The 19,495-nt window shown below is 42.0% G+C and overlaps 1 protein-coding gene across 1 annotated transcript in view; it reads right to left on the bottom strand.

The window, feature by feature from the left end:
- The window catches only part of bnc2 (basonuclin zinc finger protein 2), a gene marked incomplete in the record, with an annotated part of 164,597 nt that overhangs the window by 11,649 nt on the left and 133,453 nt on the right, over window positions 1-19,495 (bottom strand). The window contains 1 exon segment of the mRNA XM_032535139.1: window positions 688-3,086. Within this exon segment, the coding sequence (XP_032391030.1) occupies window positions 688-3,086 (2,399 nt within the window).

Raw genomic sequence — 19,495 nt, 5'->3', positions numbered from 1 at the left:
GGGTTGATGGGTATGGACTGGTGCTTGTTTGAATGTGTGTCTATGTGTTTCTGATCCTGACACCCTAGTCTTCTGAATTCTGACTTGACAAGGAGCAGATGCCCCTGAATCAATTTGTTTGTGTTGAATTAGCTAACAGATGTTATGTGATAGCATATCCAGATAAATGGCATACAGTAATGTAAGTATATCTTATTTTTTAACATGAAATAAAAAGGCAAGATCTCTCAACAAAATATCTACGGCAAATTATTTGGTTTTTACCAAGATAAAAAAAACTTTGATTTAGAAGTGTTAGATCATTTATTTTGTTTCAAAAGTAAATTTCTTATTTTAAATGTTCAACTTTACACTATAATCTTAAATCAAGCAAGCTTGTCAAGTGAAATTATCCTCCTGCATGGACAGATAATTTCACTTGTTTTGAGTACCTTTTCCCTCAGTGTTTTTCCCTTGTGTTTAGAAACCCCTTTTTGCAATATATTGAACTATTTTTTTTAAATGGCTTTTAAAAAAACTATATCCCTATATCCTTACAAACAAAATTTAGTATATTCAGTGGATTTATGTAGGGCCTTAATTGAAATTATAACAGATTATAAATACAGTATTAAATTAAGCATTTCTATTGAACCTACCTGTGACTCACAATTAAAAATGGTTACATTACCAAGTTCTAGCACTGACCTGTCTCTGCTCCGCCGTGAAGGGAAGGCAGCGTTGCAGCCAGCCACAGTGCACACATGCATCTCTTTGAGATGCACATTCTTGTAGTGCAGTTTCATGCTATAGGAACTCTTGAAGCTCTTCTTACACACATAGCAGATCTTGGGGTCCGGACTTGAGCATGGGTCTCCCTCTGGTGATTGAGAAGAAGGAAATTTGGGTGGGCTAGCACCGTAGCCCATCGAAGAGATGAAGCTCTCATGCAGAGCAGCCATGCTTGCAGCAGCAGCAGCTGCTGCCATGCTTCCATTATAGAGGCCATACTGGCCCATATGGCAGAACATGTCGTAAGTAGGATCGTTGAGTTCTTCCTTGATCCTGATAGGGGGCTGATGAGGAGAGGGTGAGGAATGACCCTTGCCTTCCATTTCCTTTCTCAACTGGGCTTCGTCACAACCCTCATCATCCTGTTCCTTGTCCAGACACCTTCCACTCCTGCTTTGTTTTTGCTGTTCCTCCACATCCATCAGCTCATCACGGTAGAACATCTTGGAATCAGAGGTTTCAGATTCATTCTCAAAATCTCTTTCATGATCCTGGTCCTCAGAAGTGAAGCTGCCAATACAACGCAGCTCGCCAGAGCCTTGCAGATCATTCCCACCCCTGCTGTCACTGCCAGTCCCTTCCCTGCATTCATCTTCACTCTGCCTCATCATGCCTCTCAGAGCTAGGCCAGGGCTCATCTCATCCTGGGAAGGGGATTGCTGCCCACTACCACCACTGTGGTTTCCAGTACCACTGCCACTATTGTTGTTGCTGTTACAGTTACCATTTATTTTGACATTGTTGTGAAGAAGGGATGAGTGATGGTGGTGATTATGGTGGATGTCATCGTCATCATCATCTTTGTCCTCGTATTCATCAGCCACATCGATCACTTCCTTCTCAATCTTCACTGGCATGCTTGATTTACGAGGCTTCTTTTTGGGCGTGGGGTCACTGCTGCCAGTGTTGAGGTCGTGATTGGCACTAGTTGTGTGTAAGCGTTGGGACATGGGGACTATCTCTGACAAGTGAACATTATTATGTGAAGCCACTGCTGCAGCAGCCAGGAGATGCTGTTGTTGGTCCATCAGGGTGGTGCTGTTGGTGGTTGTGGGCAGGATGGGGCTGGTGGGCAGTGACACTGGAGGACTGACAAGGTCTGCAGGGGACAGTAGTGTGCGGTAGAAAGGGGGCACTGGCTGGACAGGCTGCACCGACTTCAGCGACGGGAAAACCAGTGGGCTTTGCAGGGGTGACTGAAGCATAGGATCTACCGGTGGAGTAGTGAAGCCCAGTGGTGGCCTTCCAGGGCTGGTGAGTGTGAAGCCACCATTCTTGGTGCTTGAGATGACAGGTGTACCAGTGGTTGAACGGATAAGGTCCTTGTCACGGTTATTGCGCAGCATGGGCATGTGCAACCGTGGATTTGGGTTGGCACTGTGGCGGTTGCGACTGCGTAGTGAGCTGAAGACCATATTGCAGCCCTCAATGGTGCAACGATGTTTGATCTTCAAGTGTACAGCATTATAATGTATCTTAAGTGTGCCCTTGTCATAAAAGGTTTTGCCACAAGAATTGCAGCAAACACGACCTTTGCGTGAGGTGGATCCCATGCGGCGCATGCGATGCATCTTGGAGGAAAAGGAAGCATGGGTGATGCTTTTAGACTGCTCGTCCTTTACAAAGTGGTGGTGGGCCTGGTGGTCGCTCAACCTGTTGGATTGCTGAGGTTGATTTTGGGAGTGCTGTTGGCCCTGCTGCTGCTGTTGGAGCGATGTTTGCTGTTGCTGCTGTTGTTGAGCCTGCTGAGTGGAAGGGGTCGGTGAGATGGGTGATGCCCTGTTGTTGGGCTCTGTCTTGGGTTCAATGTTGTTCATGGCTCCAAGAGCTCCACGGCTCGGGCTCTGGCCTGTGCGGAAGGGTGATAGGGACACTTCTGACTCACTGGTGTCCACCTGTTCACCTTGGTTTGGCAGGCTGGGCTCCCGGAGCCGGAGAGCAGACTGCTCCATAGGCATGCCATTGGGGGGCAACCCAAGCATAGGGGCAGAGACTGGGTTGATGTATTGGAAGGGCAGGAGGAAGGCTAAGCTGTTGGGGATATTCTCAAAATGGTGAATGCTAGATGGGCTACTGTTTTCCAGATGTGTCAGGAGCCCTGGGCTGCGGGATCTGTTGTTACTTTCAATGAATGTCCTAATCCCAGAGTCGGTTTTGGAGGAGGGAACTGTAACTGCCTGACCTTCCTTCTCCTGAATAGCCATCAGCTCCACAATGGACTTGGTCTCACCAAAGCGCAGGAACTGCTGCAGGGTGATGATCTCTTCTTCCCGGGACATGATGGTCCAGCGGTCCAGCACCTTGCCTGCAGTATCCTAGATACCCCAGAGGAGACAAGAGTAGAAGACAAAAATACAAACCATTATTGATTGTGCATAATCAATGTGGTCAAAGGAGGAAATGGAGCAGGGGTTAGTTTGTAAGGGCGAGCTTTCCTGCTCATAAAATTCAGAGGCTCCTCGAACGCAAAGTACCTAGAGCTTTGTCAAAAATCTTTAATTTTTTCTAGAAATCACATGATGACAGTAGGCAAGAGTTAAATTAAATCATAAGCAAAAAAATTCAAAAGAACTGAGGTTGCTTGATTAGCAGGACTTCCTACATTGTAGGGATGTTAATCTGCCAGACTGACAACAACAGCTTTGTAAAAGATGTGAACTCTTGCTGGGACTCCCTCTGTACACAAACTGTACCAAGGGATATTTACAAAATTGTGTGAGCAAGAGAAGAAATGGCAGAAATAATAGCATAATTAATATAAGCCACTAATCACACTTTGGTTGGCAGACATTGTTCTCATCTCTAAGGCAGTGAAATGCTTGAGGGAGGATGGAACTGCTACACTATGTACCAGAGAATGGCTTTTGGACATTTAAAAAGAAAATGTTTTTTAAGGTTCTGTATGCATATGCTTCGACAGTGGCATTGAGCATGTTTCTTTAATTTGACAGGCTGTATATTTATCATGCTTGTATGTTCGTGAGGTCTAAAGAATGCATGACTTGTGTAACCTTACATTTTAATCACATCGATATGTTTATAAGCTTTAAAGAAAGCACAACCTTAAATATAAATGAAATACTAAACAGCCTTGTTGTTTGGGACACTGTCAACTAATGATACATTTTCAGTTGACAGTGTCTACCTGAAAAGGGGCAGAAACGTAAAATAACAAACAGTATTAATAGGTCATTTATATATAACCCTTGGCATTTCCAGTTCCTGTATTTTTGGAGACTTGGGAACGGTGAGAAGCATGTTTTCATCCTAAGAGAACCAAACTATTCAGATGGGTGTCAGGTGTATTCAAAATAGAGCACATCATTAGAGCACTTGGCTTGTGTCTTTTAGAGATTATTATTAATAAAAACTCTTCTCAAATGTGCACATTGTCAAACATCAATAGCAAGTGATTCTGGGGAAATTAACTTGGGAAATCCTGAGAATTTTGCTGTTTAACTACTAAGTTTGAATCGATGAACGTGTGAGCCAGTGCTTTTGTCCTATTGTATGAACCCACATCTCTTCCTGCTTTATAGCAATGATGACAACTCTTGACAAATTGACTTACAGTAACTGCTGCTGGTATATAAGATAGTATTATAATGGTGATTGCGAAAACAAAATAGAAATAGAGAAGAAAGCGAGACAGACAGGCGTAGTGTAAATACTTCACACACATGTTCCTGGGGGACTAGGCGCAAGTGACATCAAGGGAATAACGCAAGCGATGACAATTAGGCACAGTAAAATGGTAACATTTCATATGTGCTCCTAGCTACTGGCATCTATAAAAGATAAATGGCAACTCTGGTGAGTAAAAAGCTGTAAAAACCAACATCACAAAGCACAAAGGGCCTGTAAGGAGAAAACAGAAGATAAATGTTTAAAGAGAGACAGCAAAAGAGAGATAGTACTGGAGAGACAGAGGAAGAAGAGCAGAGAAAATAAAAGTGTGAGTGGTTTCATATCATGCCCTCAGATATACTGGAGGAATAGATTCTTCTGAGACGAAACATCAATAGTCACTGGGGTATTTGTTGTTAAATATACATTAAAAAACATTTTACACTTTCATTCTGTGTGCGCTCTGGAGTTTTTGCCTGGAGGTCTGACTTTAAATTCTAGCCTGGGCACTATTATTTCATACTGCATGGCCATCTGGGCATTAGTACTTCCATTTGATTTAATTGAGAAAAAAAAGACAGCAGATTAGAAAGTGAATCTTTAAATAGTTTGACAACCAGAACATTTCTTAAGAAATTCTAGTCCAAGAAGTGGAGCAGTCTTTTGATATTCTAATTGAATTACAACAAATAATCTAAATGCAATATTATTGTTTACCCTGATTATTAGTTTCTCTGTTTAATAGTAAATAGGAATACATAGTTTTTGCATTTTTGGGATAATTTGCAAGCCACATTTAATTCAATTTAAGCCAGTTTAAGACATTTTAATAACAATTTCCTAACTGCCTCACTTTGTTTGCTGGTCTAATTGAGATTGAAATAGCATTCATTAGAACCACATGCTACAAAAAAGGGGGTAATTTTAATGGTAGTTCCATTAATAAATGCTAGGGATTAGAATTAAGCTATAAGTGAGGTTTTAATGATTGCAAGCTTATACACATCAACAAGATCACTTGACCAAAGTCCCTCTCCAAACCCACAGGCCATCTCAATCACTGACATTTATTTCATCCTCTACTAGTCCTTCACTGTGCCTCCACTTCCCCACTCATGAAGTCAAACAAAAGCCAAAACACAGTGACACAGGCCAAACTGCAACCCATTAGTGTTAGGAAGGGCCAGCCAGCTGTCAGAACAGGTCAGCAGTTCTGCTCTCCACTGGACCCTGTCTAAGAGGAGCCTATCCAAGCATTCTTCTTTCATTGGTCAATTGAGTTTTGGAGGCCAGTTAACAAGAGTTGGGGTCGGGCTTGGAACACAGAGTCAACACAAATTAAAAAATTGTCTTGAAAAGAATGTGAGGGACAAACTTGATTAAGGTTCTGTCCATGTGGAAACAACTAAAGCTAAATAGTCATTCATCAGATTCATTTATAATGACAAATAAAAGATTCTGATAAATGATTATTTAAAAAATAAAAAACGGACGGTCAAGTGTTGCCGTTAATTTGTCCACACAGAGGGTGCTCTACAATGTCCCTGTTGACAGCACTGATAATTTTTTTGTTAATGTGTTTTTGTTCAAAGGACTTTAAGTTTCATATCTTAAGTTTGTATTTTTATACATTTTATTTAACAGAACTTTAATATATTTTGATGTTCCTCTGTTCAGTTGTGACAATAAAACAAATCATTATCATATTATTTTAGTGAGAACTCGTAAATAACTACAAATAACTAATGGTAGGGAAATTTGTTTTCTAACGCGTTACTAGATTAAAAAATATATATATCGGCCAATATATCGGCATATCGGATTTTTAAATAACCAAATATTTGTATCGGCCTTAAAAATCCTTTATTGGTCGGGCTTTAGAAAAAACGACTAGTTTTTATGCCAAGAAGCCATTCAATACATTGCAGTTTCTTAAAAGTCACTGCCCTACCTCATTTATAACAACCATATTTTTAAATATAGATACCTTTTATAGTTGCAAAGTCAAATTTCAGACAAAAATGTTTAACGCAAATAAACAGTGAAAGATGAGAAAGCAACATGTATGTATTGTTTTAGAATGAGTGTCTAAAGCATGTGTTGACACACATTTGCAGACAAACTCCCTGTAGTCCTTACTACAGTAAGTCTCACAACTCCACTCCCCTGCATTAGCCTTGTGATGCTGTGAGAGAAACAAATATGCCATTAGAAGCACTTTTACAAGTAGGCACTCATCTTCCAATTAGCTTAATGTGGCCCTCTTTCCCCTATATTTTCCAGGCGTGCCCCACCTCTCCTTGTACACCCCCTCTAGTAAAATCTCATTAATCCACCCCTCCCCCATCTCCCCCTGTGCTATGACATATTAGTCTGTCATTATGCATACCAGAGTCCTTTAAACAATACAACTAAACCTCTGTTTGCCAGGTTAATGACTATTAGCCAATAATTACAGCAGAGAGACGATGGAGTACCCACTTTATCTGGTGGACAGCCTGCTGCTGTTAGTTTATTTTATCTTCCTGCGTCTATGTCTTTCAGAATTAATCCAGCAACGGCTGTATTTATTCATCCGCGGTGCTGGATGTTGTGTGGTGGGTGTGTATAGGGTATCTACCTTGCAAATTGCTGACAATGAGGATGGGCAAATGATGGCCTTGTCATAGGCCAGGGCACCACTGTCAGTTAAAACAAATCAGGCAATTATGCAATTAGTAGGTTATGTGCTGAGCTCTATTAAGAGCCAGGGTGTGCAGCGTTGTTAGGTTGCATGGTGTGCATTAGGGATTAACAGCTTAACATGTATATGCTTTTCACTAATCATCACCTATCATGCTCGATGACTGAGTGTTATTTGAAATGCAGTGGAGAGACATGCCATGCAAGGCAAAACAAGGGAAAATATTATCTATAAATATGTAAATATTATTGACCTGTGCCTGTGTACAGTAGATCAAATAGGAGATCTCTCACCCTCATAACTTGTCATATAACGTTTCTGATTTTTAAATTGTCATAGAATAGAATATTGTTCCACTAGTTCCATTAAAACATAAGTGAAACTTGAGCGTAAGACAGTAGGATCAGTTCTCACAATGGCAAAGTGAACCATGGGAACCAGATTGATTCCCCAATCACCTTTCAGTGAATGCGATCTCCACCAAGCCTCGAGGGAATCCCCATTGATCCACAGTCCTGCTTTCAGATCCAGTTCCTTAAAAAAACTGCCCTATCCTTGTTTTTGCCACTTCAAGGGAGGTTAAGCAGAAGTTCCTTGTGATCTGAGAAGGTCTTGAACCTTGCTGCTTCGTTTTCCATATTCTGTTTCTCTCCCCATCCCATCTCGGGCCGTATGAATAATGCAGAGGATCTAGTGGCGAGGGGTGCCATGGGGGATGGGTTCAAGCAAAGCCCACTGCCTGGAGCCATCACATCAGAGGGCAACAGCTCCCATAACACAATCTGCTACCTCATTGGCTCCCCCGTGGCAGGTCATAGGTCATGTGCGAACAACCAGCTCTACTTCTTCCCCTGTGATGGACCATAGGGAAATCAGTAGCTACGTCCAGATGTGGGTGGAGGACATTTGTAAGAATCATAGAGGTTGAAATTTGCACTCTGTGATCATAGTAAATTCCTCCTTTATGCACTGTATGTCAACAGAATTTGTTACTTTTGTATGTGATCTCGTATATCCACCTTAGAGGTTATATGTTTTCTAAACTACAGACATTATATAGAGGCTTATACATTTATTATACCATGAAATCAAATGTGCATGGGCTGCTGACATACAAGATGACACTAATATTTAATAAACAAGGCAACAATAAAAGCATGTCATCTTATCATCAAATACAGACAGAGCAGTATTGCTTTGGACCACAGTCATGTCACCTTGTGATTCCTTATCACAGGGACAGGCATCTTATTTGAAATGTGTCCAGAAAAAAAGCAACAGAAATCTATGGTTGTTTAAAGTATTGTGCGGTTTACAGCTGTCTTCCAATACATCAGATTGCAAAAAATAACAAATTGTAGTCAAACAAATGAACAGTGTAATTTGTCAACTTTCTCACACTGTCCCGCTGGGATACTCTGGAGAGTACTGCGTTAAGAATAGCATCCTGTTCTCTTGTGTGTCATCAGACAGCCTTGATGCCTCCCTGAATATGGTCTGGTTTTAATAAGTGACAATTTGCAGTAAAACTTTGGTAGGAAATGCGATACATCAGATGATCAAAATCGTGTTGCAGTGTATTGTATTTTTTACAACCACTTATTTCCATTCTTTGTGAAAAAGCTACAATAAATGTCTAATACAAAATTAATCTTTAGTTGTTGATACATTAATTTCAACATTGATGAAGGAAAGTCCATCCCACTCAAATACAGCCAACATGGAAATACAGGTAATATTCCTGGTTAAAACTTGGAACAGTTCTAATCAGTTTGATTCCTACATTACCATTCAATTGCAAAGGGCTTTGTCTTGATCAATGCTGTAGTATGCCCATCATTTCCCAAAAGAAGAGCTTCCTGGGCTCTGGTGTGAGTAAATTTTAAGAGGCTACAGGTTTTATTTTACCGGGCCAGACACACTGATCAACCAACAGATACCCCGTTTTCCCCTCTCAACCTGATTTAAGTCATGACTTTAGTTAAAATTTCATGACTGTGTTAGTTGCTAAGGTCACACTAATAGACTAGATTGAGATTTATAGTGCAGTTGCAGACTGTGAGGATTGAGAGGGGGGTTAGGGGAGGTTATTAAAGAGGACTTTACCACAGACGGGTGAGTCACAATCTGGCACAGCCCTGGTTCCAGGTGGCCTCTAGTAAACAGTTTCCGTTTCTCTTCCCAGCGACTTGTCTTTTTTCATTATCTGATTTTGAAAACAAACCCGTCATTTAAAAAAAGATCTTCCAACCACTGATTCATCCAACCTCCCCTGACCTCCGCCATCAAATAATCTGTCCCTCGGCATCTTTAAAAAGTGAAAAGGACAGTCCTTTGGCCATAGCCCAGCAGAGGTGCAGATGGGGCAGCACATGGAAGCCATTTCAGGCCCTGGTTCGCTGCAGAGCAAAGTTGTCTGTTCTCTGAGTTCAGAACCTCTGAAGAGCCGCCTCGCAGCACTTACATGTGAGCAGTGTCTGGGTCTGGACTGATGTATTGATTCCCTGTCTCGTTTCACAAAGCATACACAATAATGTTGGCTGGCCTCACCCAACTGTGCTAAGAAACCGTAGCCGTGGTCAATGTGTAAAACTCAGCGGACCTAGAACTGAGCTAGAGGGGATGCCTCAGAAAAGAGGGGTGGAATGATAGAAGCAGCGAGGGAACGCCTGATGGTTCATATTAATTGAGGATGATTCGTGTGATCTGCTGGATCTGGATGCAGCAGCCAGGTCTGTCGTGGGCCTGGGAGACAGATGTGGGGGCCGTTGTACTCCCTCCAGGGCCAATGGAGAGCAGTGAGGCGGCTGAGAAATGGTTTGTCTGTCCAGTGTGTGTGTGTGTGTGTGTGTATGTGTGTGTGTGTGCGTGTGCGTTGGTAGAGTTGTGTGTGTGTGTGTGTGTGTGTGTGGGAGGGGGGGCTGCTGACAACCTGCTTTTCTTTCTCTCTTCTATCACATCTCCTTTGTCTTGATTACTATTTTGGCAGGAGGACAATACAGAAAAGGTGCATTAACATATGCACACAATTTGCTCCTTGGCCACATAGTTACATGTTTGTACTGTGTCTTATGTTCCTCTTTTTTGTTATACCCTCCCCTTATGACATTATATCCCTAGGATAGTAATGGGTAGACACAGACTTTGGTAAGAAACTGTTTCTTAAGTGAAACTTTGAACCTTATAAAAGCATAGCCATGTATTTATTGCCAATGAAAATTTTACATGAGGGTACCAGCTCATAAAACCAAATGTGACACATTGTTTCTGACTACTGTGTATTAAGTCTTTAATAGTTAACCCCAAATGCAAAATTGTTTTCTTCTTTACTACTGTACCTGAAACGTAGCATTGAATTCCACACAATCCAAATAATCCACACATCGATTTCAAGTTACTGTTTAAAAGGTAACAGATGTGTATGGAATATGGATTGTATACCTCCCAAGTCATTTTGTTTTGGTCTGACTGGGAACAGATAGAGGTGTCTGTAACACATAGATGGACTGCATTAGGGGAGCGTTTCAGTTTTCTACTGTGCTTTTGCTATGGAGCATATAGGAGGAAAGAGAATAAGCTAATGGAGTCTTTACTTAATGTGATCAGAGCCATTATTGACATGCTGCCAGGAAGATGCAAGACCATTAACTCGAGCTTCTCTCTCTGGTACCTTCCCTCCACCCCCCTCCTCTCCTTGACAGTATTTCACTGCAAGCCTGACTCACATACAGAGGAAGGGCCACTAGGGGGTCTGGGTGCCCCAAAGGAGTCTGTGTCTGTCATGTTAACTAGGAATCTATGATACTGTTGGTTGAATTGGCAACAATGTGTTGTTCAGGACTCTGTAGTTGTAAATCATTCAATATGTGTTATGCTTTCTCAGAAGTTACAGTGGGATATCAGTGACTGCTGCACAAGTGTTTCAAATGTTTTTATGCAGTGTGTTCTGATGGTGCTTTTGGCTCAGCAGCCTACAATGCAAATTCCACGTCTTGGGTCCCTTTGGTTTCTTGTTACTTTGACCTGTCTAATAAAGTAGGAGTGCCTACTATTACTATTTGACAGAAAAATCTAAAAGAAAAACTGTTTTTGGAAAACATATGGTGAGTTTTGTGCAGTGGCATGTATAAAATAAGTGTTGACACCTCAGAAAGAATAAAGTTCAAGGTACAAAATAAAATGCATTTTAAACTTTCAACAACCAAGCTTACCAAATTCGTTAATTCATCATTGGCTGTGAGCAATTATAATTAAATAATAGGGCAATAATTAAAAATGTATTTAATTAAAAATGAAATTGTGATTATAGGCTTTGATTGTTTCTTTATGTTATCTTATGGTGAACAGCACTAGTCAGAATGTTGGAAGGGACACCTAAGGCCGAGCTAGTGTGCAGCAGGGCTGTTAAGAATATTGTAGTTTTGTCAAAGTGAAATAGTGCACTGAGTGGGTAAAATGCTTACAAATTACAACAGGATCTCTGTTTTTAAACTGCCTCACTGGAACTGTTGCCTGGCATTTAAGTTGACTCATTCATCTTGGAGGCGGAGGGTGCCAGTGTGGCTGCAATGTAATTTACACTACCCCAACCCTATGTGCCAGAACACATCTATCCCTGTGGCCCATGGGCTCACATTGCCAGCGGCCCCGAGGATGTTCATGTTTATGTGTGCACGCATGTGTTTGTGTGTGTGTATGTGTGTATCTGCGATCATGTGGGTACAACAGGAAGTGGTGCTCGGGTCTCTCGGGGCATGGTTCCAGGTCCCTGGGCCTGTCTACTGTCATAAGTTCCAGAATGGTGATTACTTACTGCAAAAATAAACACCATTACCATCTGGTGCTGCCTCTTTGTACTGTAACGTATACACTAAGAAAAGCTGTGGACCATCAAAACACACAGAATCAAGAACAATAACAGAAAAAAATCTGCACTGTAAAATTTGAATTTTTTTTATATCCCTGTTCACGTTTGCGAGCATATGCCCTGTAACAACTTAAATGAATAGCTCTCAATTTGAATGCCAATAATGAAATCTATCTTTAAAAAAACAAAAAAAACATAGTTGGTTAAAAAAAAAACTCTTCTATACGAGGGGGCAGATAGTGAAGAACAAAAGGTTTACCGGGGCGGCATGATGAGAAATGTTGGGTGATGGAGGTCATTCAAGACCGTTAAGGCTTTGCAGAGCCAGCAGATGTTTGATCCATCTACGGCACATCTGGTCCTCAACACACTCAATCCATTTCACTCGACTTCTCCTTTTTAGATTTTCATTGTTCCTCATGGTCCACTAAACTTTGGTTCCCTGTTGCAGCCGACAAATATTCCTTCACAATATTACTATATTTAACATATAGTCTTTTGTTTTTGCGTTTAATTTGATTTTTTTGTTGTTGATTTTTTAGATTTGAACAGATGTCCCTTATCAAACATCTGTATTTGAACCCTTCTTCAAATTGAGTTGTATGTTGTAATTCCCAGCAAGGAACTCCACACCAAGCAAAGGAATAAAAGCTGTCATTCTCATTCTAGTGGACCCTGGGAGGGTCATACAGTGCTTAACAGCTTCATTGTTTCTTTTATTGTTGGAAACATAGAGGGGTGTGTACTGCACAGGTTTCTGAATTCTGGAGTGCAACGTGACGAGAGGACTGTCAACTCCCTGTAACTCTCCATGCAACTTCCTTTAAAAATGTCAACTCTATGACCCAGCGGCAAATCCCTGGCAGGCTGGGTGGCCGTGTCAGCAGCCCAGTTGGCCGCACAATGTCTGGGCTTGGCCTCGGTGACATGGGGGAAGTGGAGTGAACCGCTGTTCTGTTTGTTCAGAGAAAGGATGCAGGGCCACCTGGAGGCTCAGGTCCAGGATCAGCAGACAAAAACATAACCCGCGTGTGTCTATTAGATGTTGGGACAGACCACATGTTTGTGTTTTCACGACTGCATACCGGTGCATTTATAGAATTTGTCTAAAAACTGTATGTGATAATGAAATACTTACCCGAATTTGAGTGCAAAATGAATGCATTTGTGCTTTGCTAATAACACTGTAGGCTTGTACTAATGTGAGCCTGTGTGTAATGCAATCTTCCTGTGTTTGGGTCTGGCCTTGTCTGGCTGTGCTGTGCAGTGCAATGCTATTGATTCCTATAGCCTTGTGGTCTGCAGGGTTCCTGTCAGTAAACGCGATGAGCCGGATCACACCTTGCATTCCCCGTCTCTGCTCCGTGTAGCACTACAAGCTAAATAGCCATCACGGAAACTCAATACACGCAGACTAGGCCCTAGTCGTCAGCTAGCAGCATTGCCCTACAATGTCCCGCGAGACTCCGGCTAAGTCAATTTAGTGTCAGTGTAGCATCTCACCTTGTAGAGCTGTTACCAACCTAATATGTCGCGCTAATACGTCTCTCCATATGAATTACAAGGCTGTGAGAGGAACCCAGATGCAATAAGTATGGATTAGCTAATGTCCAGGTTCTGTCTGAGTCTTGTTGGGATGGAGGGGAAAGACAACGACAGTAATAGCCTCTAACAGGGTGTCTGGCTGTGGCTTGGAGGTGAGATGGGGCTGTACAGGCTTCTGGGATTTCTAAGGAGCTCTGGGAAATAAACTTCCCTCTCTGCCACAGAAGAAACGAGGAAGGGGTGAGAGAGAGAACATTGAAAGAATGATTAGTGAAGAAGGAAAGAGATGGAAAGAGTGTGATGGGCTGCTAATGCTTTTTTTCTGAATATTGATTAACCTGGAGGGCTAGAGGTGTTTGGGTTAGAGGTCCTGACGCCCTTACCTTGTCTGCTGTTGGTCCGTGTGTTAATGTGTTAACCCATTGATTTTATATACTTGTATATAGTTGCCCTGTGTGTAGGCCAAAGCGCCTGACAGAGGAAGAGTGGGATGTTAGCAGAGCTTGGAAAGAGAGGAAACAAAAAGGTGGGAGAAGAGGTGAGCGTGTGGTCAAATGGGGGCGTAATTAGGAACCTTGTTACCAGTAAACTCTATATATTGATCGGGGATAATTCACACACCATATCTTCCCCCACAGTGCCTAGGTGCTTTAATAATTCATGTAGCATTATAACTCTTGAACATTGCTTCCCAATAACCATTTACATGTACCTGTTTGTCTGATTTAAAACCATTTATAAGCATTTAGGTTTTTCCTCCTATGTCTGGGTAAACTAGTATTGGAAACATGTTTGATTGATAGTAAATAACTGGAAATGTTGGGAAATAATGTTCCTGTTTATGAAAAATATGAAAAAAATTAAGTGCATGTGAGTAGCTGGAGTAGTACTGGAACCAATCTTGGAATCTAGCTGACATACTGTCTGATTAAAATTTATGTTTTTTCCAAGGTTGTGGGCTACCTAAACCGTTTTGGGTATATTTCAGATTATATGGTCACAATTTGTCACAAAATGTGTCACACAAGTAGTTGTAAACAAGTTTACAGACACTTTTGCGCACACACACACACACACACACACACACACACACACACACACACACACACACACACACACACACACACACACACACACACACACACACACACACACACACACACACACACACACACACACACACACACACACAGGGGCCTTGCTTGCCATTGGCAATCCCTGCAGGCAGATGTGAAGTGTATGCCAACGGCCTGCTGAGTGAGTAGGCCAGTGTGCCCCTAGCTCAGTGCTGGGCATTACGCTGAGCTGCTTTGATGTGTGTGTATGTGTGCGTGTGTGTGTACACGTACTGCAGGGGGAGGTCACTGAAACAGCAGAGGGACTGTGTAATCCTCTGACATGCCTGTGGAAAAATACAAGGATTCCTCTGACAGTGGTTGAACTAAAGGCTCAGAGGACCAGTTAGTGTGTCCACAGATTTATGCATACTGACTGGACTGAAGGTTGGTGGCAATACAGACACATAAACACACACCCCACGTACAAGTCATGCACTGACACGTGTCTAGACGCAATTAAGATGAATTGCATTGTTCATAGTCAGTCTCCTTAGTGAGGTTCCTGGCTTGGTGACACTAATTCTTAGAAGGCTATGTCACTGGCAAGACTGTAATGTAGCCATGTAAGGTGCAGTCCTCAACTAAAATGGCAAGCTGCATTGCTTTAGGCCCAACTCATACAGAAACACACACAAAAACACACACAGGCCAGTACATTAACACAAACAGTTTGGTTGTACTGTTGGAATGTATGAGGATAGGCGAAGAGTTTTGGCTCTGCCCTCTCTATACTTTGCATAATTGCATCTTACATTTCCTTTAGTCTGAAGGGATGTTCAATCCTTAACAGTGATGGGAACCAGCTCTGTTGATCATTAGATTTTGGCAGAGAAACCTGCTGCCACATGTGAGAGAGAGGTAGCAATAGACGTAATGTGTGTGTATGTCTGTGCATGTGTGTGTAAATGTCTTCATCTTTATAGTATGTGGCCTCTTGAGAAAACAAAAAAGAACAGGGCAAATAAAAGGACATTAAGCATACAAATTAGCCACAGGTCTAATGTGAGCTCTGTGAAACAATAAGCAACCAAACAATAGTAGACATTTCATCTTCTTATTGTCTAATCGCCCATCTGACTGCCTGTGTATTTCCCCTTTTAACCCTTGAGATACTTGCTAATGGCCCTCACAATGGAATTATTTACTACCCATGGCAGGGGGGCAAATGGGTCAAATTGTGTGTGTGTGTGTGCATGCCTGTGTGTGTTTGTGAGTTTATGCACTCGTGCCCCCTGTAGTCAAAGTGAATGAAAGTGAATGATGGAATCATTGAAGCACGCAGCAACTGAGAGAAGAGGAGAAAGGAGAGGGGAACTGAAGGAGGAGTACTGAGTGGTGCCTTCTAAAGTGAAAAATCATGCCACGGTGCAGAGGGGCCTGGTTTCGTCCACTGGGAGAAGTGACTACATCTATGCTGGCACTCAAGTGCTCTTAAATACTCTCTTTCCCTCTCCATCTCTCCCCTTGCCTCCCTCTATCTATACCCCCCCTCTCTTCTTCACTTATGTTTCTTCTTCCTCAGGTCCAGTCCAGGTACAAATGGCTATTTGCTGTACAACTCCCACAACATGTTTGTCTCTGCTCGCGCTTGTCCCTAACAGCATGTAAAACAACAAAAGAAAATGGGCTCTTTTTTTGTTTAGAAATTGCTCCCCAAAATACAAAAACCTCCTGAATACAGATGTCAAAGTGCTCAATAGGCTTTAATTTGCCGTGGATCTGGGAACAGTCTTTGGGTGTGGGTGTGGGGGGGGCAATCAGTTTATCTGCTTTCTAAGCATCTCACCGCAAGAGGTCAATCCTCATTAAGATATGAAGGAATTACCTGAATTATATTCCTGCTTTTTGTCTGATTCTATTTCAATTTCTCATTAAGAATTGTTTTAAAATAGTCTGTAATAATATTGTGATATATATAATATATACTGTATATAATATGTATATATACGGAATAAAAAACTGAAATGATCACTTCAGTTTCATATCCTGTTCAGCCCTAATTGTGTCATGTTGAAACAAAATGCTCACTTCTTGAATATGCCATGCTGAGCACTATGGAGATGAACAGTGCTGCTAACTGTCACCTGCTGGGGTTAACCCCGCGGTTGCCAACACATTCACAACATAGATGAAACACAATGGCAGACAAGCCTTTCTCACACCTCCAGTTACAGAAGCCTTTCTGTCAGCTGCTCAAAGTGTGTGTATGTGTTTGTACAATACTGCATGCATCGTAGACATATTTCCACCCTTCTAATTAGCACAAGGGAGTCCTGGGGGCAATCAGAGCCGAGGTTAATGAGAGGGGGAAAGAGCGGAAGAGAAGAGGTAGGGGTGCGGCAAGTAACGCACACCATGCTGCACTGGTGCTACAATATAATACACCCTTCTTATCACGCTGTCATCCTGAAGGGGCATCATCCTCACAGCACACCCATTGATGTTTGGACCTGTGACATATTGTGTGTGTGCGTGCGTGCGTGCGTACGTGTGTGTGTGTGCACGTGAGAGCAGCGGTGTGAGAGTTCCTCTCTGTGCGCCCTGATGATCCTTTCACCCATCCTTGTCTCGTATTATCTCTCCCTTCACGTCTCTTTCTCTCTGGAAGGCCCAGATGTGACAGCATGTTTCCCATATCAGAGAGAATTGGTACACTGGGAGGGGGGGAATGAGAAAGCGAGCAAGAGAGCTGCCACAGTGGTCTTGGCATCTGTCTGTTCTCAATTGGCGTGCGGCAGCGCTGGTGGGAGAAATGCGAAGTCTACCAGATGTCATTGCTGAATCTCGCCCTGGCAGTGTGCGGTTGCGTACAATGGGGCAGTATCACCAAGACAATTCATCGTCTTAGAAGGATTCGCTTAAGTGTATGATGATTTTGATTTTTTTGTTCTGAAAATCTAACATGATTTTTGATTGCGGCATATTTGGCCGACTACAGCTCTGTGGTCCTCCACAAACTCCTGCCACACGTGCTCTCCATGTGGATAGGTATAACACTGGATAGAGGCATACTGCCAGCTGTTTAGAGGACATTAAATGTTTTTTTTATTCAATGCTTTCTTTGTGCACTAATTTTTTAGGCAGATGCATGTTTTACCCCACGTTGGCAGTTGAGATTCCTGTGCATTTACAGTACTGCATTTTAGACATTTTTTTAAAGGGATTATTTGTTGGCTTGTTAGCCTTTTTAGTTAAAGTAGAGACAAAGACAGGAAACATGGAGAAAGGAAGAAGCAACAAGATGCAACAAAGATCCCCGGTCCAACTTTGGTCGATATGCTGTGCGTATTAACCATCGGGACTCCAGGACACCCCAGAAAATAATGGTTTTATGACATACCTTTTTCAGAATTACATTATTAAAACTTATTATCAAGCTTTCTTTTGTGAAGGTCTTTAAAAAATAAACTAGTGTTATTTAGAAATGTAAATTAATAAATCAACCTGTCTGATATGAACAGCAGTGTTATTCTGTATCGTGTTATTCTCTGTTGAGTAAAGTAAATTCGATCAAAATTGCATCGAATCCTAGATGTGGTGAATCATTACATCACAGCTGATCTTTGTCTTCAGCCTCTCGTCACACTCCAAACATGTCTTCAATTGCTAAATTACTGCAAGTAGCCAATTGTCTTTCTTCTTTGTGTGCATGTCTTTTACAGCATCATATTCCAGACCATGGTCTCTCATGGCTCCTCTCTCTCTCTGTGACCTACTATAGACTGAGTGGAATGGGAATGGTGGCTCATGTGGCTGTCACTCCAAACAAGATGTGATAGGGAGGAGGGACAGAGAAAAGAGGTTCCTGCATTATTAAAAGGAGTGCTGCCATTAGAGACATTTATACAGTAGAATGACCCGATCAAACTATAGCACAGATACACACACATGCCCACAGATGCACACACACACTCAGCCTCAACACTGCGACCTAAGTGCCTTGGCCATATTAAACCTTTTTTCCAGGAAGAAATGACTGGGATCATAGTTAATGCAGTTCATATTGTTTTTTTTAAAGCAGACATTTTCAGTTTTTGCTGGTGAAACTGTATTTATATTTTTAGACTTATATTGCAGTTCCCCTTCATGTCACACTCTCTCATCACTGCCAAAACAGGACTTAAGGGTCACATTCATCCAAGCAAAACATTGCTATAAGATTAAAGATATTAGTTTCAGATGTACATCACATTTTCTGTCTGTCTTTATTTCATGCTACAAAGAGAACAAGAGTAATTTTCTCCCACGTCTCTGCGCACAGCTACCTCTTCCCTGTTTTAGTCTTCTGGCTTGTTTTTGTATCTCTCACGCGTTAACAATAATGCTCGGGGCGAGCACAGATGTATGAAGTAACAGCTACGCTAAGAGAAGGAAAGATGAGTGGAAAAAAGATAGAAGATGAGAGAAAGGGAAACAGACGGGTAACGCTGCTCACAAGCATCACTTGTCAATTTACAGCCGCTGCTCCCTGAACCGCACCGTATAAATTTCCAGTGTGACATCCGTTTCTACTGCTTCCAAGCCGACTGAGGCTCCGTCCCACCAGATCTCCTCCCCAGACACATACTTGGAAACCTTAAGTACAGACATTGTGCCAGATGTAGTCTGCCTTTACTTTTATTTATTAGTTTTTTCAGATTTTGAAATGTTGACTTTTTCTGTATTGGAATCACTATGGGGGGATGAGAATGGATGGGATAATGTCTCAGGAGAACTGCTTTAGTGGATTTGATGTGGCCACTGCCATGCACACAGAACACACATGTGAGCACACATTAACTCATACGCATACCTACAACACACACAAAAAGGAGTGCATGACAGTAAATCATGTGTGTGATGTGATGTGGTGTGTGTGTGTGTGTGTGTGTGTGTGTGTGTGTG

Source organism: Etheostoma spectabile, chromosome 2, assembly GCF_008692095.1.
Source record: "Etheostoma spectabile isolate EspeVRDwgs_2016 chromosome 2, UIUC_Espe_1.0, whole genome shotgun sequence".
Lineage (NCBI taxonomy): Eukaryota > Metazoa > Chordata > Actinopteri > Perciformes > Percidae > Etheostoma > Etheostoma spectabile.
This window is presented reverse-complemented; position numbering and strand designations above follow the sequence as displayed.